This window comes from Mustela putorius, unplaced genomic scaffold (assembly GCF_011764305.1).
Source record: "Mustela putorius furo isolate JIRA1106 unplaced genomic scaffold, ASM1176430v1.1 tig00003863_pilon_pilon_pilon, whole genome shotgun sequence".
Classification (NCBI taxonomy): domain Eukaryota; kingdom Metazoa; phylum Chordata; class Mammalia; order Carnivora; family Mustelidae; genus Mustela; species Mustela putorius.
The window spans coordinates 10,624,920-10,642,078 of NW_025422015.1; the positions used below are offsets into that span (position 1 = coordinate 10,624,920).

Sequence of the window (17,159 nt, forward strand, 5' to 3'; positions counted from 1 at the left end):
ATACAGCAAAGCACATTAAGGGCAAAGCTCCCTATAAATGTTAAGGCTTTGTTTCCTACATATATAATAATGAGGAAACTGGTCAAACAGTTTCAATTTTCATTAACTTTAAGGTTCCATAAATCTATAATTAACAGCGGACAGACTGACTTCCACTGTGAATTATCTTTTAATTTTGCTTGATATCATTCTCTCATCAACTGAGTTACCATTAAAAGTATAACTGTTTTTGTCACTCTCATACCAAAATGACTCATGTCCAAAGGAAGGTTGTTCCATTTAAAGGAGACATTTGGAAGAGCTATGTTCTTATTTCAAAGACATGATATTGTGCAATTTTTCATTTTATAGTTCCCTTTTGGAAATGCCCTTCATATCTGAATAGCGCCAATACTCACAAATATTTTTCCTTTAAAACTGGACTCCGTTGTGGAAACAATCGAAGTCAATCTGGCATACACAGCTGGCCACCCAAAGAATATTTTTTTTATGGAGATGAGAATGTTAATGAGTGAGTTTCATAGCCACTTCTGATAAACAAGTATCCCATGTTTTCTAACTACGATGACACACTTCTGTGCCTTGTGTTTGCTCATTCACATGTCTATTCTCAGAATTCTCTACTCTATTAAACTCAACCTACTCCTCGAGAGCCCTAGGAGATACTACATTTTCTCTAAATACTTCCCTGACATTTTCAAATCAGAGTTTACTTTTTTCCTTCTGTGTTCAAAACCTGTCAGCTTTACTACACGGTCTTTATCCTATCCTGTTTTAGACATCACAGTGTTTGGGTTCTCAGCCCAGTATCCGGAACTCAGACACTCCTGGAATGGATTAGTTGGTCCCACCCTTGGGTAAATCAGTTAACCTCGCTAGATTTTGGTTTACATTCTACAACATGGCTATGTTTTCCATCTAACAATTTCACAAAATACTTTCTAACTGATATCGCCTGTTTTCTGGGAGGGCGCAGGAAATTAGGCACTCAAGCTGCCAATGGACATAAAAATGGGTAACACCTCGCAAGAGGGAAATTCGGCAATATAAACTGAAGCCATCGAATGTTAATTTGGTCCAGTTATTCTATTCTAAAAACACATCTTGGAAATAATCAGGATGTACTCAATGATGTATAACAACATCCATCATGGAATTATTTATCATGAGAACACTGGTAATAACCTAGTTATCTAACCAGAGTTGATGGCTTCAGTAAACTATCCTGCAGTCATTCAATACAATTATATTTAACTCTATGAAAAAAAATCACGATGTAAGAAATGATTAATGACATGGGAAAACATTCATGATATATAAAGTTAGTAAGAAAGTTTATTAAAAAAAAAAAAAAAAAAAAAAAAAAAAAACAAGCCCTAATCACAGACAAACTTCCCTTATGTCCATATTGCAACCATGCAGGCTTAAGGGATTCCGGCCCCCTGGCCACTCACACTGGATAGGTGCACACACACCTTGGCCTTTTATTTTATTTTATTTTTTAAGATTTTATTTATTTATTTGACAGAGATCACAAGTAGGCAGAGAGGGAGGCAGAGAGAGAGAGAAGGAAGCAGGCTCCCCACCGAGCAGAGAGCCCGACGATGCGGGACTCGATCCCAGGACCCCAAGACCACGACCCGAGCCAGAAGGCAGCAGCATAACCCACTGAGCCATCCAGGCACCCCACCTTGGCCTTTTAAAATGCTGAACCTGGAGTACATACAGTGTCAGATACTGTTTTGAAGCAAAAAGTTTTCTCTCACTTCATGTCTTTAAACTCTTGCAAAGTATGCCCTGAAAAAAAGTAAAACTAAACTCATTCTATATCATTTTTGAGTCAAATGTCAAGAGCTTTCCATAAAAGGCTATAATTAATAGTATACCTGTACCAACAACAGTAATTCCCATGTTTTGAGAGTGAACTGGGACTCAAAACTGATGACATCAAAACCCGTAATTCTTAAACATGATAGGATACATTAAGAGGCTCAACAATTTCTTCCCATTCTCTTCGAAGCAAACATACTTGTTTTTCCTCCAGTGTCAGTCATAGTAAAGATTACTTATTTGCTCTGTTCAGTTTCTGACAATGGAATGGGACTTCTTCCAAATGTGATGTTTGATGTGAATGAAGATTCCATCAGTTTCACTGTGGGTCATCTAGATTTTCAAGTGCCATCTGGGAGCCTATCAATAATCTAGAGGAGCACCGCCCCCCCACAAATTGAGGAATACTCATCCTACAAGAGTTTCTGTCATAAGCTCAGTGGTCAGGGAAACTTTTCCTTGCACTACCTCAAGCTGAGTCTTCAGAACAAGTTACTTGAACTTCTTTATTGTACGTCAAAAATGCAATACTGTACTTCATGCTTATGCTGCCTACCATGTACTTCAGCATATGATAACCATTAAATACATGATTTTGAGTTGAATTGCAAAAACAAAAACTAACAAAAAACAATGACAAAAAAAAAACCCCACAAATTTCCTATTTCTTAGAAAGGACCCAGTCTAAAAAATTAGTTGACTATTTTCAATTTATACTTTTAAGGAGCTATTATGTACTTTTAAATATAATGATAAAAAACTATATTTGAAGCTAGAGAATTTGTTTCCGTGAATAGAATACATAATTCAATACTTGTGTATTGAGACTCAAACCAAACTAAATTATGAATCAAAACCCAGAACCAACTACATTAATTTGCATTAAAATGAACCAACCCATCTTTTTTATAAAACTGCAAAATAAGCCTATTAAAAGAGTACCCACTATATAAATTTAAACTAGAATGAAATCTTTGTTCTCTTAGAATTCAAATACAAAAGTACTTTTGAAAAGACATATTCCATGAGGCTTAAACTTCTAGGAGAAAACAAGTACATTTCCATCCTACAAAACGAGCAGCAATAAAATATCCCTTATAGATGATCTGTCTCCTCATCTGTAAAATGAAATAGTTGAATCAGAGAATTTCCAACATCTCCTCATGTCTTAAAGGATACTAGAGGCTAAATTTCTTTAGAAAATGAGATGTATGGCAAGAGAATGTAGAATAAAACTATATCTACTACCTAGTTAATGTGATTTCGCTTTCTACGGTACATGGCTCATTTTAGTCCAGCATCCCTAAAAATCTGAAACTTAGTCCAGATATCCCTAAAACTATCTGAAATTAAGTGTAAGGAGACACAAGATTCAGACAACCTACGTTTAGTTCAGATTGTGCCACATATTAGCTAAGCAATTATGTTTGCTTTTTTTTTTTTTTATTTGAGAGAGAGAGAGAGAAGGAGCACGAGCAAGGGGAGGGGCAGAGAGACAGAGAGAAACAGACTCTCCACTGAGTGTGGAGCCCAACATGGGACAGATCCTTGGATCCTGAGATCATGACCTGAGCCCAAGTCAGACACTTAACCAACTGAGCCACCCAGGAACCCCAGCCAAGCAATTATTGACATGTTCCCTAACCTGTCAATGTACCAATCCCGTTTCTCCATTTGTTAATGGGAAAAATGATGATCTCTTTCCTACCTATCTCTTAAGGATCAGTAATAATATAATTACTAATTAACACCATATGTATTAATGATGAAATATGTTAAAACACTGTAAACTCTAAAACACTCTAAAAATGAAAGGAAGCTACATCAGTAGTAACAAGACTTTTTTTTTTACTCATGAAAGCCTACAGTTATTTTATTGCTGTGTTTGACCATTTTTCTTTCAATTTTCTTAAAGCTAAAGTAAACTAGTCTATTGTGAAAACAGTACAACGCCATTTTCCATTTGACATTTTCCCAAAATTCTTGCTTAAGCTTTATCAAGCCATACTCTCATATCAGCATGTAATTTATTAAGCATTAAAGGGCTCTGTCTGCTTTTATAAGTGAGGTTTGTTATAAATTAATCTTCTACAATTCCACATAACAAACTAGAAGAAAAATGAAAAGAAACCGTCGCATGCACTTTATGCTTTCCAATTTCAATTATTTGGACTCATTTACCTTGCCCAGAAATGAATAAACTTTGTGAAACTGAGAAACCTACCACAGCATGAAATTTTCTATAATCTTTATCTCTATGGTAAGAGTTCTACTAATTGCTTATTTTAGAGAGCTAAAAATAAACCACCAAATATATCAAGAGAAGCTGGCAGTGCTCACAGTTCCTAGTAAGAGGGAGTGGATCATGTCTGTACATTTAAAATCCAGCAGTACATTCATCTTGGAAATTTCCCCTTGAAATTTAAAAAACTTTACCCCTAGGTAAACACAGATCATCAACATTTTAGTCACAATTATCAAATGCTACTCTAAAAACAAAGGAGAATTTTTATCCCTATCCATAATGCTACTCCAACTCTGTCCAATTGACTTCTCCCTGATTTGTAGATCACAGATCTAGACTTACGCAAATAATGGTATCTTGACTATCAAGAAACTATTTAAAATGCAATCTTGTAGAATGGTTTTAATTACTTTTTATTAACGGACAAAGCATATCTAATTATACTACACCTAGCCAAAAGTCACTGATAGCAAGAGTTTCCTGATTTAAAAAATGTTAGTTAGATAACCAGATTTTAAAATGATTGTGGAGGGCTCGTGTTGTGATGAGCACTGGGTGTTATATACAACTGATGAATCGTTGAACACTACATCAAAAACTTATGATGTACTATATGTTGACTAACTGAACATAATAATAAGAAAAAAGAAAAGAAAATGATTTTGATATACATCTTGACTTGGGGAGCTTTGGCAACACAGAGATCAGAGAATTATCTGAAATCATGTTGCTGCTTTTGGAAGCCACAAGAAAATATCTGATGACATGTAGAGATACAATTGCTGTCTCCAATGACCCACTTCACTATCATCTCAGCCCCCTGAAAGGGCACAGAAAGAAATGGAGAGAAAGAGAAGTAGTCTGCCCAGGGTCCATTGAGTTGTGATGCAACGTGCCTAATGCATCGATGGTGACTGGTTAAAGGTATGCAAATCCTTCCATGTATGGCATTTTCCTCCATTATACCTCACCCTTCACAAATTTTCTGAGGTAACCAAATTGAAAATTTCTCATAAAACCAAGAAGAGCCAATGCTCATATGATCAACGGGTGTTCTACCTCCAGGCAGAGACCATGACTCTAGCCTTCTATGGGTCAACCGATCATGTGTACGATTTGATTATAGAGACTGAGAGCTGGCCTGACAAGATTTAAAATTTGACATTCAGATCACAACTAAGTAAAGCACCATCACCCTAAAACACGTGAAGATTTGATTACCCATGGGTAGTAGTTTTTCATGGGGGTGGAAAAGGTAGGGAAATGTTGGGGAATAAAGGTAGGAAAATGTTTGGAAATAAAAAACAAAGTTTAGGGGCACCTGGGCGGCTCAGTCATTAAGTGTCTGCCTTCAGCTCAGGTCATGATCCTTGGGTCCGCCCCAGGGAGCCTGCTTCTCCCTCTCCCACTCCCCCTGCTTGTGTTCCTTCTCTTGCTGTGTGTGTGTCTCAATCTGTGAAATACATAAATAAAATCTTTAAAAACAAACAAAAAAACAAAGCTTAACTATGTGGGGTTGAAAATATATCATTCCATTCCACACCTTCTTAAAAACACATAATCATAACTACCTCTAAATAAAGGGAACCCACACATGAAGGTGAAAAATGGTGTGTGGATTCACTTTGTCAATGAATCTGAAACTCTGTTCAGACACTATATACCTCTGTGACCATACATCCTTCCACATAGCTCCATGTTGTCTACACGTAAACACACACACACACACACAAGACTTCTGTAGACATCAGCAGTCAATCCAAGTTTGCGGGGCAAGATGGCAAGATCTTCTGGTCTCTATTCTTCAAGAGTACTCATCGATAGCTGCTCTGATACCACAGAAGACATGGTTTTTCAGGGATACTTCAAGATCAGCACCATCAGGAAAGCCACAATTTCACTAAATCAGTCACCAAATGCCATGTGTATGACACAGAGAGAAAAGGAAAATCAACTGAGGTGTAAGAAGAGAATAGTAAAAAGAATAAAACTATGTTCAACTAATATTTAATATGTGATTTGTCCACAGCATATGTGTATAATTTTAAAATGACTATATGTTTGTGTGTGTGTGTGTGTGTGTGTGTGAATATTTACAATATTTTTGCTGATAGGACTAAAGGATCAAAAAAGTTTGCAGATGATTAAAGCCACATAAGCTAAAGTGATTTACATATGTATATAGGCAAATAGAATTTCTATTACTTAAATCAAAAATGTTAAAATGCTTATTAAGTCATGAGGATTCCAATTTATAACACTAATTGTACATTTTTTTCTTATTTTGCTATAATAGTTCATATCCCAATCTGCTTTACAAAGAAAAATGCTTTTACCATGTCTTCAATTAATAAGTATTTTATGAAAATGGACACCAAAGAAGAAAACAGGACTTATGAAATTCTTTTCCAACTCAACATAAATTCAGCTTTATACAAAAATTTAATGATAAAATATCATCAATATAATCACATAACAATGAAAACAAAGTCAATTTTATTTTTTAATCACTTACGTTGTTGCTTTTGCTGTGCTCTCTATGAGAAGAAAAACTGTTTTTTCTAATCATTAATATTTTAAAGGAACTAAGCAATCAAAACCAATCTGGAAAAATAAGCATCCAGCATGAGGTGATTTTAGGTCATCGGGGCAATTTCACTGCTGCTAATTATATCTCCAAGTAAGCGGCACTTCCATTTCAGTTTCCTAAACAAATTTTATGAGATGTATAATACAGAAGAAATATTTTTAAAGGGAAAAATACAAGTAAATGGGTAAATAGGTGAAGAGGAAGAAAAGCATATTTTAACTCTGAGAGCCATGAATGCCAAGTTCTGCCTATCCTCCCCCCTTCAAAACAGAGGAAACACACAAAATGAGAATATTCGACATAAATTCCAAATGTGTAATATATGAACTGTTTTCTGACACTCCAGAGAAGTATGAAAATAAGCAAAGACAAAGTATCACAGAGGAAAGTCTGACTAAAAGACTAAATTTCCACATAAGATGTAAAAAGATCCTAAAGAAGAAAAGCAGGTAAGAATATTAACAGACACTGGATTTCAAAATCTCAATATGAATTTAAAATAGTCACATCTCCCTTTGATTATGCAACATTTTTTCCCATTCACTTTGATTTGTAAATGCATTTACAAGAGACCTCTATATTTTTGTGAAAAAACACTGAAACTTACAGCATTTCCTTTCTAAGAAACTAAATTTAGAGAATGTAGGAGGTCTAGGGAGAGACACTCATTATAACATCCACAATTTAAGGGGAAAAGAATTTATGGTGTCTTAAACTAAATAAACATCAAACTTATTTAAATGTTTAAATAGCATACAAAGACTATTGATAATTATAATACAATTACATATTTTCTCTTGCTATAGATAGATACCTACCTATGTCAATATTTGGGATACCAATGGTTAATATTTAGTTCTGCAACTAAAACTTTTAATTTATACCATATAAGTTAACACAGATCAGTAACTACGATAAATTTTCAAAATATAACCAAACAAATAAATAATATCTGTTACTAGCTGATTTATTTCATAGTAATTTTGCCACCTCCTATTATAGACTTCTAGTTCCTCAACCAAAATCTCATATATCACTGCCTTATATTGACACCTGCTGGCAAGTACTGGAATTGCATATTCCCCATTTGATTATCTGGGCAGTTGTTAATTTTGCATCCAAGCAAAGAAATGTGGAAGGTAACATTTCAACTGCAAACAACACAAGTTTTAATTTTTTAAAAGCAAAAGTACATTTATCCTAAACATTTAAATTTTAATGGTTTCTTTAGGAAAATATAAGTCTCAAGAAATCTATCCAAAGAGGACTTCTGATAGCAATTAATTTACCCAATGACTTCAGTAGTTAAACTTTTGCTTATTTGGGGTATAATTATGAAACTAAGTAACTTTCTCTAATTTCTGAACTTCTACCATTTCCTACCTCAAACTAACAATACTTTGGTCATGTGACTTGAGAAAAAGACCTGATTTTGTGAAAGTATGCATATAAATGGATCAAAAAAATAACCCAGCTAATTAAAAAAAAACGCTTTATATATTCGCACTTGTACTTAAAGAGGTAAAATATCATGCGTTAGTGAATGAGCTTTTATACTGTTATCAAAGCTGCCTGTTCCTGAAATACACAGAATGTTTATATCAGAATAAACGTATTCTCTGAAGTGAACCAAGACACGACACACTGAAATAATTAATTCATGGATTTTTACAACTAAATTAATTATTAAGTTGTATGAAGATTCAAGTAATTTCTCATGCAAATGAAACCCTTATAAGTATTTCTGCAAAGAATGCTCCGCTAACAATTTATCTCCTAAAACTTTTCCCAAAAAAAAGTTTCTAGACAGAATTACAGTTAATTGACCAAGCTGTACAAAATAAAAATATATGATAAAGTTAATGGAATACTGCTTTCCCCTTCTAATGTACTGCCACATAACATGCAGTTTAGATGCTTGGACAGGTCATATTTTACATCACTGGGAAAGTCCCATTGTCCTAGAGACAGTCATTCCAAATACAAACGAGTCTGGGCAGCTAACAGGGCAACAAGATACATTCTTGAGAATATGGTATTAAGAGCATGATGAAGGCAGAATGTGATACTGCGGTGCTGTATAAATTGCTTTCACATTCCTGTTACAATTCCTTCTTCCTTTTCTATCAAATTGCTCCAATTTTTGACAAAGTAATGAGACAGTATGAATGTGGTATAAATCAAACTAGAATAAAAAAATGCAACAGCCAACTTTTCTTTAAAACACAGGAGCCCATTCAATGGTTTATGTTTAGGATGACGTAGTACTTGAAATTTGCAAGTGTCAAACAAGTTGCCTCTTGAAAGTGTACTTAATCCACCTGTTCAAATAAAATTAAGTTCTTCAGGCTCAGCTATAATATACGAAGAGTCAAGAATACAGGGGATATTTTATAATGAGATTTCATCTAGTGGTTTCTAAAATGTGCTTTAATTTTTTTAATGGTAAAACAACTAGCTAGAAAGGGACAGTTATTCAGTAATCTACTGAATTATTTTAAACTCTTCTTTTCAATTTACTGAAATTCACACAAGATTAATATACCATTTAATATGGAGACATTACAAAGTATCACAGAGATAATAGGTCTTAATGAATGTAGTTTTGCCATATTTTCTCCAAATAGTTTATCAGCCCTTCTCAGAAGATTCTGTCAAATGCAAAATAAACGATGCACTAAAACAATGCTTGTTTCAGATGCCCAAACAAAATTCAATGAAGCAATTCACTTTAACAGCTTTTATAATCAGTCACTAAGAAAAGGAATCTCTCCTTGGTAAGCACGCTGAAAGCTTAGTTTTTAGAGCCTGAGAAACAGGAGAATTGTCAGACACCCAAGATCCTCATTTCAATCACTCAGTTACCTTACAGAGCTTCTGATACCGAGGAGAAGAAACTGCCATCCTTTGTAAACGATGTAACAAAACCACAACTTTCTGCAGAGACGTTCTCACCACAGCCATCATTTTAAGTTTACCACACTTCTGGAGACACCTCAGAATTTGCATTATAAATGAAGAGCAATGATCATTTCCTCCCGGTCACTGGACAATGATTTGCCAGTTCTCTGAGCATGCTCGTTTCCAGGAACGCATGTGAAAGATACAGGGGTTGAGGTGCTAGGCAAAAGAAGGCTGGTTTTCTTTCAACTTCTCAATTTAAAAAAGCACAGACAAACGCCACGAAGAAAGCCCCCCCACGGCAGATGCTCCCAGCCGGCAGTCGCTCAGCACGGCTTGGGCAGACAATAAGCAAGTTGTTGAGCCAAACGCTGCCTGCTGCTGGAGAGGAGTACGCGCTCCGTAGCCAAAAAGGATATTAAGTGAAACATTAAAGCTGCAGATACATAGCAGACATCCCCTGGGAACCGAGATTCAACACATCACCACGGTACATGCCTCAAGGCTAGTTTATATCAAGAGATCTGATCGAGCGGTATTCCTTCACTCCCTCTAAACAGAGATGCGTTCACCACCCGACTAAAGGCAGCTCTGGCTGGGCTCCGTGGGCTGAGTGAACAGACATTGTTATAAATCTTGAGAAGAGCAGAAGGGTACCTGACTTTAATGATATCAGCCCCTCCATTAAGTGCTAATAAATCACCTCCAGACAGGTCTCAGAACAAGATCATCTACAACGAAACCGAACAAGGGACTCCTGCAGGGGGTGTGTGGCTCTACCTAGGACACCCTAAAAACAGGGTTGTCCATGGGCTCGCAGGCAAGAAAAGTCATGAGAAATCGAATTTCTAATGTTAGGTTAGGACTTCTCTTTTGAAACAGTGAACTTAATAAAATACAAAAAAGAAAAAAAAAAGTCTGTAACTGACTACTAACATTCCAATTGCCACATTTCCCCTTAGACAGCATCTTCGTGATCTCATCTTATTTGCTATAATGCTGTCTTAATTTTGTAAGTAAGAAACATAAAACAAGATAATATGATATAAAAACCAGGGACAGATTTTGGGGGTTTTATTTGTATATGCATATGTGAGATGTGTCTTCTACTGTGGCTTGAATACTATTACAAGTATCAGTTGGAGTAAAGTATGCTTAGGGAATAAGCAAAATAACCCAGAATGATTAAAGGACTGGGTCAAAGGGCACAGCCAGAAATAGAAACCAGGTGTTTCTCATTATCAGTGTCCTGCTCAAACTAATAGCCCAGGTAAGGCTGCTATTTCTCTACTATTGTCAGGATTCTTTAAAAGAAATGCAGTCCTGGAAGTATTTGTTTCTCTTCTTTTACTTCGTCTGCCTTCTCGGTCCTTCATGTTGGTGTGATAGAAAGTCCTATACTAGGTCTCATACAGTTGTGTTTATCAAGCAGGGTTTTTGTGTATTTTGCTGCTTCTGCTTCTGGTTTTTTTTTTTTCCCTGCAAGCCTATAATGAGAACCTACACTGCCTCCCTCTGGAGAAGCTCAAAATATCTGCACAAAGCCAAAATCGGAAGAGGCAGTCATTGATGTAATTAAAAACATTAAGTTAATAGGCAAAAATATAGACACAAACAGTAGATTTGTGATTATTTCGGTGTACGGGTTTGGGGAGCTGGTAAAGGGGGGACTAACAGCAAAGCCTTATGTGGTTACTTTGGTGGGAGGATAAAATGTTCTATTTGATTGTGGTGATTGTTGCACAATTCTGTGAATACACACGTTAGAAAACAACTAAATTGTATACTTTAAGTGGTAGCTTGTGTGGAATGTGAATTATAGGTCAATAAAGCTGCTATAAAAAAAAATATATGAAGCTATAATGCCTGTCCCTGAACCAGCAGGGGAAGCTTATACAATAGAGGTATTACCTGCCAAGCACCCTGCTGGCTCTGGAGGTAGGTACAAGAGCAGCAACAATCTGACAATCAAAACCCACATCTATGGACTGAGAGGAGGAAAGTCAGGCTGAAAGAGCACTCGGGAGATGAAAATACAACAACCCGCAAACACATCCTGTGCGAGAGCAAAAACAGCTACCCATGATAAAACCACCCCCAGGAGGGCAGCCGAGCAGCGGGCTTTTGTCCAGGAAAGAATCAGATCATCTCAATTCACTGGTTCCTGCTAAACTCTAAAGCTTCTATTTTGCAGTATAATTAAAATGATAACAATATCCTAGAAAGTAGACAAGGAAATTCAGAATAAATGCAACTGAACCAACAGATAAACTGAGAGGGAAAACAATAATAGGCTTTCCTTAAAAAAAAAAAAAAAAAAGTTTCTGTACTTGAGTCAAATTCCCTTACCTAACAACAGATCAACAGATCCACAGTGACAAGGGCACAGAAGCTTCTCCTGGATGTTACCCAAATGCCTTATTTCAACATTATCAAAATGAAATCAGTCATTCCTACACACTCCACACTAACTGGCACCACCTCCCTGAGTTGCTCCTTCCCTATATGCCCAATCTCAGCCTCTAATCCCGCCAGGCAATCTTCTTAGTCTCTACGCTTCCCTTGTCTACCCATGCTATCAAGTTGGTATGTCTATTCCCCCCCTGTGACTGCCTCATTTTGGGTCATTATCCCCTCTCACCAGATGGCTGCAAGATGATCTTAGCAGTCTACACAACCTATTGGAAGTTTTGCCCAGCCCAAATCCATTCCTCACACATCAGCTGGATTCCTAATAAAACACAAATCCCATTGTATCACTCCCTTGCTCACTCTTCTTTAATGACTTCTCCCTGTTGCTACCAGGTTAAAATGCAAAATACTGAGCAAATCAAACGAGACCCTCTATGATCTGGATCACTCAGAAATTCCAGAGCTTCTCTTTCCAAAGGACTGGGTTTTCTCTTACCAACTCTGCTGAGGAGGAAAGCCTAAATGCCTTGCAGTCAGGCAGTAAAACATAAATACATAAATCCAAATCATCATCCATCCTTCACGGAAATGGCATATATCCTAGCACACTCCCAGAAATTAATCTTCGTCTTCCACGGTGCTTCCAAACTACCCTTTAGCAAAAACTTACTCATAGTCACCCTAAACTGAATACAGACTAGACTTCTTCCTCTTCATGAAATGTTCCTAGGGCTCTGCCTCCAGCTGTCATAAGATACAAAGGGAGCAAGTGCCACCAGTGAGTGTGTCACATGAGCAGTTCCACAAACTGCCCCCCCCGCACGCCCACCACCACGTCACCAGAAGATTTATTTTTTAATTTCACACACTCTTATTTGTACATTCATTTTCTTCGACAGACATCTTTCCATTCCCAGACATGCCATTCATTGTAACTATCTGTTCATTCACACAAATGGAGGCGTCATTAATACAAAAAGTCATGGGATAACTTAAATTCTCTTGTCTCAGAAATACGCAGCAAAGGGTACCAACACATCTCTAACTCATCTGCATATAAAGTGCCAAACATTAAGCCATAGGATTTTTTTTTAATAAAATGAGGAGAACGTTTTAAAATTAAGATCCTTTTTTAAAAGGAGCAAGGCAGTGAAAAATCATGCAAATTACCATAATGGGAAATATCCTAAATAAAAGCAAACGCATGTGTTTATCTTTAGACAAACAAACTGAAATAGGCTCTTAATAAATGCCTTCTTTAATACTTCTTATGAGCCACAACATTAAATCTCAGCAACTATTTTTGAGAGGCATTTACCATGCATGTCATAACGTGCTTTATTATTTTAGTCAGTAACCTTTCTTTGTGGTGCTGGTTGCCATAAGACAAGGAATCTTGTGCTAGTTATTTTTATTTAGAAAGATTTTAAACATCTTCATTTACATTTATTTCTACAGTTTTGCTACTCACGAAATATTGCGAAGAATTTTGGCTATGGTAAGGATATATCCCAAGATAAAATGTGCCAGAAGACATTATTAAACCCTCAAACAAGTCTGCATTTTGCTGATGCTCACATCACGTTCATTCCACACCTCCTTTGCTCATTGTCTAAAAACTGTTGCCTCCTCAAATGCACAGCCTGGGTATCTTCTGAGTTTAACACCATTACGTAAAGTTAAGCATCTGTGAGCATTTATAGGTCAGGCTTCCAGTTGTTTAAATCATAAAAAATAATCCATTCTAGCATTGGCCCACATTTAGAGCCCTCTCTAACCCCCTGAAAATGAGATGATAGCTAAATATTTCTTCAGATAACATGGACAGTACCCTCCCGAGATTCTAGATGATGAGACAAAAGCACATATTTAACCTCCATACCTGTTTGGGTCACCCTCATTACCAAGTCACAAATATATTATGCAATGAATAAGAAGAAGTGATATAAGTAAACACAGATTTTCACTGAATTAATCTCGAGGACTCCACCATACAACACCCCAAATAGCCCGGATACATGGGAACACGTTACAGATAAGTCTATTCTCAAAAGGTCCTTTAAAAAATTTTTTTTGGTACTTTTTATGTGAAAACAGTTTTAAACTTAAAAATAATTCATAAGAATAGGAGTAGTTCTAAGAAAGCTACTACACCCTCTATCCAGATCTACATACTTGTGAACACCCTGAGTTTCAAGAGAAGAGAATTCCGAGAAAGGACTCAAAAAAGGTCATCACACTGAATTTCATAATGGCAAAATTAGGGTCCATGGGCAACAGTCAGTATCTACCCAGAATGTGCACACACAGCATCGCATAGGCAACAGTGCGGAGTAACATAATTTCTGCCCTTGAGGAGTCATGTGATTGGCTGGGACAGGAGAAGACATGACATTGGGTCATGAGCTCAAAGGCATTTCAGAAATAATAACAGTCAAAATGATGTGTGAATGACAAGGCAGATAGAAGTAAGTAGACATGAAACTGTGGTAGACAAGGGAACTGTGCCATTAAAATCAGTTTTAAAACCAAGTTTTAAAGGATAAGGTCTGTGACTGGCAAGACAAGGTCATTTTGCACAAAGACGGTAACTTCAAGGGCACTAACGCAGTTGTCCTTGGGGGCAGGGCAAGAGGACAGTCATGCTACGTGCGATTCCTCATACATTTTTGTAGAGGAAAGGTTTTGTGTTAGCACATTTCGCAGAGCAGAAAAATCTGAATCTCAGACTGCATGTACAATCACAGCTATCAAGCTAAAGACATAAAAGTAATACCTCCAAGCCCAATGTTCTTAGTTGTAAATTAAGCCACAGAGCCTTTGCAGCTTTTATACTAAGTATGTTATAATAAATGGAGAAAGGAACAACTTCATATTAAAAGGAAATGCCCTTATAATTTAGGATTCAATAAGGCTGTGTCACAGGGCTTAAAATGACAAAAACAGAACAGCTATGAGCCTGTAAGTCTAAATAAACAATTATTATTTCCATAAAACAAGGTGTTTTTCCACTCTAAGTAAAATATTTTAGAAATCTTATTTCCAGAAACCAGTGTTTCACAGGGGAGTACGGATCTCATAACCGAATGAAGTAACAACCTCACCCTTGAACGGTAATCAGTTTGCATGTCACTGCATCAGAAGAGCACCATGGAACTAAAAATGCTGGGTGCAGGGCCCCGCGCACTTGCCTGCAGCTGCTGTGTGAGCTCCCTCGCCAGCACAGTGTCCTGAAGAGCATTCTCCCGCTGAGAGGCATCCGCAAGCACGTTAACTGTGGTTTCTGCTTCTTGTATCCACTTTAGGAAGTTCTCCAGATCCCGGCGAGAGGCCTGCACTGTCCTCAACTCCGCTTCCAAGGCACTCTGCCTGTCAGCAATGCTGCAAGGAACAACACGACAGGCACGTCTCTATTACTTACTGTGGGACAGTCTACATCACGCACACCAACAAACAGACAGCCTCCAAGGAGCCTTTATCAATTTAAGGACCTAATGTAACTGGGACATTGATTTGAGTATGTGTCTTGAATAATCCTTCATGGGGGGAGTAATGTGAATAGTGAGAAGAGACATATAAATATTAACAAAATCACATCCATATCATAAAATAATTATGACTCCATTTTTGCAACGCCAAACTGTATACTGTTATCCTCCAATGTTTTATTTCAGTATCTTCATATAGTGCCTCACACTCAGAGGAAATATCACTAAATATTCATGCAATGAATAACTAAATGAATTCTAGGAAGCAGTAAAATCAGAAGAAATACTTAAGATAAAATGAAAATAATGTAAAGGGCTTACTTTACGTAATTTAAAACAACTCAGATCAATACAAATTGGTTCTTTATATATCTGAAAAACAATGGACAATCAAGCTTTTATAAAACCTTCATTAACTCTACATCAAAATTAATACACAGAAATACGGAGTTGTATGATTTAAGAGATACACATACATGTAAATTTCAAATTTTAAAACTTTATAGACCTCAAAGCTTCAAAAGAAGAAAACAAACAATTTTAGGTGCACCTGGGTGACTCGGTCAGTTAGGCATCTGACTTGGTTTCGGCTCAGGTCATGATATTGAGTCCCACATAGGGCTCTGCGCTGGGCATGGAGCCTAGTTAAGATTCTCTCTCTCCCCCTCTATCCCTCCCTATGTCACTCTCTCTCTCTCTTTTTCTCAAAACAACAACAGTAACAACAAAAATTAAAATTGGAGACTAACAATTCACCCTAGGGTGTTTAAACCCAAGGGAATTGAAAACATGTATCTACACAAAAACTTGTATACAAGTTTTCAGAGAGCATCATTACTTATTATAGCCAAATAATACAATCAACCCAAATGTCCACTGATAAAGAAATGGATAGATAAAATATAGTATAGCCATACACGAATTACTCAACCATAAAAAGGAATAAAGTACTAATAATTGTTATTACATGTATGAACCTTGAAAACATGCTAAGTGAGAGAAACAAGACACAAAAGGCCACATATTGTATGAATCCATTCATATTTATATGAAGTGTCCAAAAGAGGTAAATCTACACAGAGAGAAAAGAGATTAGTTGTTACCTAGGACTGGAGTGGAAGGCAATGGGGACTGACTGATAATTGGGTAATTGGTTTCTTTTTGGGACGATACAATGTTCTGAAATTAAGAGTATTGTGATGACTGCACTACATGGTGAATGTACTAAAAACCTCTGAGTTGTACACTTTAAAAGGGTTAATTTCAAGGTATATGAACTATATCACAATGAAAAGTCAGCATGTGTAATATGATCTCATTTATATATATTTATATATATTTTCTAGTTCACCCATTCATCTATCTGTACATCACACATCCATCCACCTGTCTTATATACAGGTCTGCATATATATACATATATATGTATATATATAGATAAAAGGACAAATGTCTGGAATGTTAACATTAAAAGTTATTTCTAGGTGCTGGGACTTAAGGTGGTTTACTTTCCAATTGTACTTTTTCTGTATTCTTTGAATTTATAATGAACACATATCTTCTACATACAACAACAAACACAGTAGGTAAAATATTTAAATACAGATCATCATAGAAGATATATGGATGACAAATAAGCACATGAAAAGATACTCCGCATCATTAATCATCAGAGAAATGTAAATTCAAACCA

At 36.4% G+C, this 17,159-nt stretch overlaps 1 protein-coding gene across 7 annotated transcripts in view; it reads right to left on the minus strand.

Annotated features, from left to right (window-relative positions):
- The window catches only part of UTRN (utrophin), a 500,711-nt gene that overhangs the window by 219,036 nt on the left and 264,516 nt on the right, over window positions 1–17,159 (minus strand). For 6 of the 7 annotated variants that reach the window (XM_004752757.2, XM_004752758.3, XM_004752759.3 and 3 more), the window contains one exon: window positions 15,170–15,359. In XM_004752757.2, the coding sequence (XP_004752814.2) occupies window positions 15,170–15,359 (190 nt within the window). Of the gene's footprint in view, window positions 1–9,530; window positions 10,266–15,169; window positions 15,360–17,159 lie in introns of those variants that run through there. The other variant, XM_004752763.3, reaches the window with a different exon arrangement.